The sequence below is a fragment of the Bubalus kerabau genome, chromosome 8 (assembly GCF_029407905.1).
Source record: "Bubalus kerabau isolate K-KA32 ecotype Philippines breed swamp buffalo chromosome 8, PCC_UOA_SB_1v2, whole genome shotgun sequence".
NCBI classification, from domain to species: domain Eukaryota; kingdom Metazoa; phylum Chordata; class Mammalia; order Artiodactyla; family Bovidae; genus Bubalus; species Bubalus kerabau.
In genome coordinates, this window is record NC_073631.1 from 116,788,222 (window position 1) to 116,796,030 (window position 7,809).

At 46.9% G+C, this 7,809-nt stretch overlaps 1 protein-coding gene across 1 annotated transcript; it reads right to left on the reverse strand.

The window, feature by feature from the left end:
- Positions 1 to 3,024: 3,024 nt before the first annotated feature.
- Positions 3,025 to 7,567, reverse strand: LOC129658469 (GTPase IMAP family member 5-like). The gene is made up of 3 exons (XM_055589423.1): positions 7,544 to 7,567; positions 5,172 to 5,220; positions 3,025 to 3,905 (listed from the first exon to the last, which is right to left on the reverse strand). Exons 1-3 carry the CDS (start codon positions 7,565 to 7,567, stop codon positions 3,025 to 3,027), a joined length of 954 nt encoding a protein of 317 aa, XP_055445398.1.
- Positions 7,568 to 7,809: the final 242 nt, after the last annotated feature.

The window sequence follows — 7,809 nt, forward strand, 5'->3', positions numbered from 1 at the left end:
CGGAGTTTACTCAGATTCATATCCATCGAGTTAGTAATGCCATCAATGGCTATTAAGGACAATAGTACCTTCTGTTGAAGTTGGATCTAATTTTATATATTTTTGCAGGGCTTCTGTTAATCTAGCTAGAAATTATGCCGGATTTTCACCTGGTCTTTGAGTTATTTCTCTGAATTTATCAAAATTAACAGCTGTATGTCCTGCTTTTTGGAGGCCTGCAATAAGGCAAGTCACCATATGATTATGGGCTGTTCACCCCAGACGCCCTGCCTGGTAGTCCCAGTTAGGGTCATCCCTGGGAATGGCAGCTGAGCCTACAGGATTAGTATCATCAGTTTGATGCACTTCATGGGCATAAGCTCAAGAAGCTTGCCAGACTCGTTCTTTTTCTTCTGGGAGGAGGATAGAGGAGAGTAAAATGTAAATATCATGCCAGGTCAAGTCATAAGAGTGGGTGAGGTATTTAAATTCTTTTAAATAAGTGTCAGGGTCAGAGGGAAAAGAGCCAAGACATTTTTTGATTTGAGATAAATCGGAGCGGGAGAATGGGACGTGTACCCAAACAATGCCTTCTGTACCAGCCACCTCTTGCAAGGGAAGAAAGGAAGCAGGAAGGAATTCAGAGTCCTGTTTCTTTAAGGCTGTGCAGCCAGGATTGAGGAGGGGATTTAGGGAGGTCGGGATGGGGACTTGAGACTCTGGTCATAGGAGGTAGAGGTGGAGCTGAAGTCCCAGAGCACTTTTCAGAAATAGGAATGGGGGAGGTTCAGAAGGCAAGAGAAGGGCAACATGAAACTGGGTCTGCCACGATAGGATTAGAGGGGATAGGAGATGCACTGTGATCAGAAGTGTCAAAAGAAGAGGAGGAAAAATCCCAACAGGGATCAGGAAATATAGTATTAGGGGGATGTGGCCCAGAATGGGCTAAAAGTATCTGAGAAGTAGAACAGGAAGTACAGAGAGAGGGCCAAGGGCAGAAAGTGAAGAAAGCCTGAACAGAAGGGATCTCTGACCACTTGCATTGTGGTGACAGACGTTACCGAGGTCCCATAAAGTACTGTAATTGAGAGTTCCTTTTTCTGACCACTGGGACCTATTTTCCAGTCAATATTGTGGCCATACAGTGTGAGAGTAATAAGTGAGTCGCTTTGGCTTTGTTTCTCCTTGAAAACCCAAGGTTTTTAGATTTTGGAGAAGGCAGCCTAAAGGGGTAGATTTTGTAGATTTGGTTCAGTTCAGCTCAGTTCAGTCGCTGAGTCGTGTCTGACTCTTTGTGACCCCCATGGACTGCAGCACACCAGGCCTCTCTGTCCATCACCAACTCCTGGAGTTTACTCAAAATCATGTCCACTGAATCGGTGATGCCATCCAACCATCTCATCCTCTGTCATCCCCTTCTCCTCCTGCCTTCAATCTTTCCCAGCATCAGGGTCTTTTCCAATGAATCAGTTCTTCGAGTCAGGTGGCCAAAGTATTGGAGTTTCAGCTTCAACATCAGTCCTTCCAATAAATATTCAGGACTGATTTCCTTTAGGATGGACTGGTTGGATCTCCTTGCAGTCCAAGGGATTCTCAGGAATCTTCTCCAACACCCCAGTTCAAAAGCATCAATTCTTCAGCACTCAGCTTTCTTTATAGTCCAACTCTCACACCCATACATGACTACTGGAAAAGCCATAGCTTTGTAGTTTGGGACTGAGAATTTCCTGTTACAATCAAAATGGAAGGAGGGCAAACCAGGGTGAGGTAAAACAAGAAGAAAGTTCAGAGAGGAAAGCCATCCCCATTCTCACGGCCTTCTCAGACAGCGACAGGGTCTACCTGGAAATGAACGTCCCCTATTTCAAAGTGAGACCAGAGCCCAAGGGCCATGGTGATCCTCAACCTAGTGCTAGGGCTTCAAACACCAAACCAGAGAAAGAGGGTCCAAGAGAGCCAAATTCACCCACCCCTGCAGCCGATGAAATTTGAACCAGGGTGTGGATGTCAGTCCAACAAGGCAAGAGGAGAATCCCGTCCCCGGGGCTCATCCCAGTTTCTTGGTGAGGTACAAGGGAGGGAACCACCAAAGGTGGGCTCAGGAAAGGAGCCCACCTAGCCCCAGTGGGTCTTCCCTCCCGGGTTTCAGCACCAGGAATGCAAGGCGAATGCAAAGAAAAAGAGAGAGAGCCAGGCATTCAGGCAGAAAAAGATTCATTATAGGAAGAAAGAAAGAAAGTAACTGGCTTTAGAGAAAAACCAGTGCCTTCCCTTTACAGACAACCCTTCTTATACTTATCAATGGGTAATCACGCCCTGAAGAGAGGGGGCCTTAGTTTATCTTTAGCCCACAGCTGGGGTCTTGTGGTCACGCAGTTGAAGGGGTCTCAGAGCTGAGTGGTCACATAGTCTTGAGAAACTGGCACCAGCAGGGAGAAACAGGATATTGCCTTCAGGAAAAACAGGATGCCCCCAGGACAATGTGGCCACTGTGACTTCATCTCTTGTTTGTCAGGGCACCACAATGGGCCATATTTTAACTATATGCTATGAGCCCCTTGTGAACCCTAGCATTTTGCCTTCAACCTCACATGACTGCTGTCTTTCCATGCCTTGCATTCAGATGCCATAGTGCCCTGAGGAAGAAGAGACTGTCTCTCTATGGGGGTCTCTCCTGGGCAAGGAGATACCACCTGGCCCCACCTCTGCAGACTTTTACTCACTTCCCATTGGCCCGACTTTGGTCTCAGGCCCATGACTGAGCTGGTCAATGCAAAGAAAATGAGATGGTGCACACACCAGCCTGGCATCCCTGAAACTCAGTCGTTGTCTTGCCCTGAAGCACGTGACTTCACCAAGGAAGCAGTGAACCAAGCCATGAAAGGCATGAACCAAGCCAGAAATCTACAAGGAAGAAGGGTCATGGGAGCTGCAAAATGACAAACCATGTCCTCTGCAAACCAGGAGACTTTATTTCTGAATTAAACAATGAATCCATGAGGTGATATTTGAGAAATGGCTCTGCCACACAGATGTCTCACAGAATTAAAGATGGTACAGGACGATCAGTAGAATAAGAAGGAAAAGTAAACTGCACCAAACAAGACAAACACAAAGCTCATAATTCACAACAATCCAGGCTTTGAGTCGCAAGACTGTCTTGAAGGCACAGTTTCTCTTGGCCTTTTTCAGGCCTTGCCTTTGCTTTGCAACCTGCAGCCATACCTTGTCCAGGTAGCGCCTCTGACCTTCTCCATGGGCACCACCCTCCATCTGCAGGAGCATCTGTGCATCAAAGAAGAGCTCATTGGTGAGGAAGGCGCCCTGGTGCTCATGCTCCAGCCCCTCGATCACGGCCATCAGCTGGGCCAGCTGCTCTCTCTGCTCATCCCCCGAAGCCCGGTTGTTGAAGGCGCAGTACCTCTGCCCACACTCCTGGACCAGGCGCCTCAGCCTGAGGTTGTCTGTGTTTGCCACGTACTCATCCAAGGATCCGCCCTCTAAGTCTTCCTTGTGGGTGAAGAGGATGACCATGTATCTCTCAGCTCCTGCCCCAAAGACCTCCTTCACCCTGGTCACGGCCACCACATCCTGCTCCGTGAAGCGCCCCAGCTGGGTCACCAGCAGCAGCACGTGGGGCCCTGGCACCGACAGCAGGTAACAGGCTCCGATATTCTCATACACCTCTTGATCCTGGGCCTCGGCCTCAAAGATGGGGGGCGTGTCCACCACCACGATGGTCCTCCCATTCCACATGCCTGTTGCCCTCTGACACTTCCTGGTCACCGCCTGGGCCCCCAGCTTGGACTCAAACATGGGCTGGCAGAGGATGCTGTTCCCGGTGGCACTTCTCCCGCTGCCTGTTTTCCCTACCAGGATGATCCTCAATGAAGATGAGTCTGGATTTAAGCTCTCTCCTCCTCCACCTGTCAGAGCACATAAAAAGTTAATGTGCAATCCCTATGGACTGAATGTGTCCCACCCAAAAAAAAATTCATATGTGAAACACTGATCCTCAACATGATGGTCACTGGTGGTCAGGTCTTTGGGAGGTGATGAGGTCTAGATGAAGGCATGAGGATGGAACTCCATGATGGAATTAGTGTCCTTCTAAGAAAAAAAGGACTATATTCATTAGAAAGACTGATTCTGAAACTGAGGCTCCAATATTTTGGCCACCTGATGCAAAGAGCCAACTCTTTGGAAAGACCCAACTCATTGGAAAAGGCCCTGATGCTGGGAAACACTGAGGGCAGGAGGAGAAGGGGATGACAGAGGATGAGATGGTTGAATGGCATCACTGACTCAATGGATGTGAGTTTGAGCAAACTCTGGGAGATGGTGAAGAACAGGGAAACCTGTCTAGGTCAGGCATGCTGCAGTCCTTGGGGTCCCAAAGAGTCGGACACCACTTAGCGACTGAACAACAACAAAAAAGAAAAGAAAGAGACTACTCTCTCTCCATCAGATGTGGACACAGCAACCAGGAAGTGGCTTCTCCCCAGACACCAAATCCCCCACACCTTGATCTTGAACCTCCCAGGCCCCAGAACAGTCAGAAATAAATATTTCTTGATTACCACCCAGTCTCTGCTATTTGTTTTAGCAGTTTTAACTGACAAAAAGAGTAATACAAGAAGAGAACAAAAGAAAAAAGGAAAAGATCTCAAAGGACTAGCACATCTGGATCAGTTTGGCTGTCACACCCTCAATTCTCACCACGGGCCTGGGCTCAGAGTAAATATTCTTATATAGAAAAAAAGGGAGCTCACACAGGCTGGTAGAATAAATCACCCAGGATGGCCAAAGTCTTTAGGATTGATCCTTCCAGGATGCTGGACTTTTCCAACCTTTCCAAAACCTTCTCCCTATTCAGTTCCCACCCAGAAGTCTTTTTGATGCTCCGAGCTTCCTACAACCACTGAATTAAACATTTGTCCCATACTTTCAACTCCTCCCATCCCTGCCTGGTCTACGTTTTATCACATGGCTGGGTTTTCTATGAAAAAAACGTATACTCAGTAAGAAGGGTATGACAGCAAATAGCCTAGTAAGTTCTATTTCCTGGGGAAATGTTTCCTTTGTCTTCAGGTGACTCTAGTCTTGTACCTTGCACTGCAGGTGGGAAGTTGCCTGCCCCAGTGCTAAGCTCATGGCCCCCCAGTGTCGTGAAGGGCTCCTCCAGACCATACCTGTGGTGCAGCTGTCTCCTCCACCCTGCCGAAGCCCTTCCATTTTGTTCTAGGGAGAGAACAGGCAAGGATTGTTCAGACAAGTTGGATGTGACATCCAGCACAGAACACCACATTTTATAGACAAGGAGACTGAAGGGGGGAAAAAACAACTACTGAAGGCCAACATAATCTAATGGATGAGCTGAGACTAAAACCAAAGTCTGCTGACCCTCAACCACTCTTGACACTAGACTGAGGCTCCTAATGAAGAGTATATAGACAGTCCCAACACAAGGGCACTGACACGTGGTTTCCCACCACCGGTATTTAGTTACTGACAAGATGCACTGAAAAACATGCTGCCTACCCAGAAGACCAAACATGGAAGCTGGTCATTTCCTGGCATCCTGGCTCTCTGCCTTGAGGGTCTCAGTCCTGTCCTGAGTTCCAAACTCAAGATTGCCTGGCAAAGTTTCTCCCTTTGGTAAATTCACAAAAGAAGCTCTTCCCTAAGTTCTTCCATGGTGATGGTGGTGTAGAGGGTCACCAATCATCCAAGTTTGCCCTGGACAGAGAGGATCCCCTGATCAAAGGAGCTTCAGTGTTGAAACTGAGAGAGTCCCAGGCAAACTGGGATGAGTTGGTCATGGCAGAAATAGAAGATGGTCATGAGTCCAGTGGGCAGGAGGGTGGACCATACATCCGGTAAACAGAGGAAACACCTGATATGTTAGGTTCAGGCCCGCTGTTATGTTACCAAAGATCTACACTTCTATGTTCTCAGCTCAAACAGTCCTAGACTAGTAACTACCTCAGGGCCATCTCTCTCCTGCCCACTCTCCTTCTTTCGCCTTCCCCTGTATGCCTTTTTCTTGATCTTTCTCTTTCTTCCCACCTCCTACTTCTTCTGCTCAGTGAGGGGGTCCACTGAGGCCCCACCTAAGGATGACTACTCAAGCTTCATTACTGGGAAAGTTCTTCACAACCCTTTCCAAAACTACATCAGGACCTTGCTGTGTGCAAACTTTTAGAGTATTTTCTAAAGCTCAAGAAGTTAATGCTAAAGAATGAATCTCTAATTGTGGAATTTCAGCATCTAGGACAGATGAACCAAAAAAAAAAAAAAAATGTTTTGGAATAAGTGAATTTCCTCCACCATCCGTGGGATCACACCATATAGAATATTATCTAACCATCTGTGAAATTGGCTGCAATGATTACCTTTGAAGGAAAAATAATTTAATAAATAAATTATTTTCATTTGAAAGTCAACATTCAGCTTCTGTCAGTTTCCTAATAATATTTTGTAATTCATTCTAATGGTATTGTATTTTTCAAGCCAGAAGACAATTCTGCCTCAAGACTTCATTGTCACCTCCTGCCTGACTTTCCAGCCTGCCAGTCTGCCCTACAAATTTCAGACCTACCATCCCCCATAATCGTGTGAGCCAATTCCTTCAAATAAATTTCTTCATACATATATCCTGTTGGTTCTGTTTTTCTAGAGAAAACTGATACATCAATTCAGCTAATTCTCTCTGTTGAAACTTGGAAAAGGAACAAATCTGAAAATAATTCTAATCTTTGGCTGGATCTTTTCAAGGAGGATTTTTAAACATATTGCATAGGGGTGACAAATGGGAGAACTACATTTTTTTTTAAGGTATCAGCTTGTTTTCTGTGCTGATGATCTTGAAACCAAGATGTTCTTTTTTCTCACATATTGCCCTTGGGTGATATTGAATGGTGGTCTCCAGAGAGGACCACTAAGGAGGGGCTGCCGAGCATCTGAGGGTACCACGCAGGTACCAAGTAAGTGACTAGAGTGATGAGGGGCAGAAAATGTGATGCTGAAAGAGCTGCAGAAAGGGGAACTGGAGAGGGGAGGCTGGAGATGATATGCCTGGACTCATAGAGAAATCAAATGACACTGTCCACATCTTTTAAATATGAGGAAACCGAGGCTTCACGGGGTAGGTAATACAGCAATGACATGAAGCTGCCTTCACCCAGGACTGGTGTTGAAGGGATATCAGAGAGAGATGGCAACTCCTTCACTGTGTCTCCTGGCCACTTTAGAATGCAGGCAGGACCAGAGCATGCCGCCTGCCCTGCGTGCTGGAAGAGACTGGTCCCCTCGGGCTGCCCCTAAGTCCCTTGGGAACAGGTCAAGCAGAGCTACTCACATGATATATGTGACCAAGCAACTGGTAGCCAGACATCTCTTCCAAGAATGAGAGGCTTAAATTGCTGCTCTCTTTGAGCCTAGCCTGAGCAGAAAGAGAAGTTAAAAAAAAAAAGGTGGGGGGGGGGCCTTCACAAGAACCATCTTTCTCAACTATTTTTTGAAGATTTATTTCTTTTCTCTAGTTTAGTGCAAATGGCCATACCTCTGGTGAGAAGGCTGCCACCATGTCCCAGCTGCACCTCTCCTCTGCTCTGTCCCCTGAGGACCCCTGTGCCCATCAGTCCCCTCCCAACATAACCATCATCATGCTTCCTCCTGGCAACAACCCAGCTCCTTCGTTTTAAAGCCATCATCTCTTCATTCATTCATTTAAGTGCTACACAACTGAGTGACTTCACTTTCACTTTTCACTTTCATACATTGGAGAAGGAAATGGCAACCCACTCCAGTGTTCTAGCCTGGAGAATC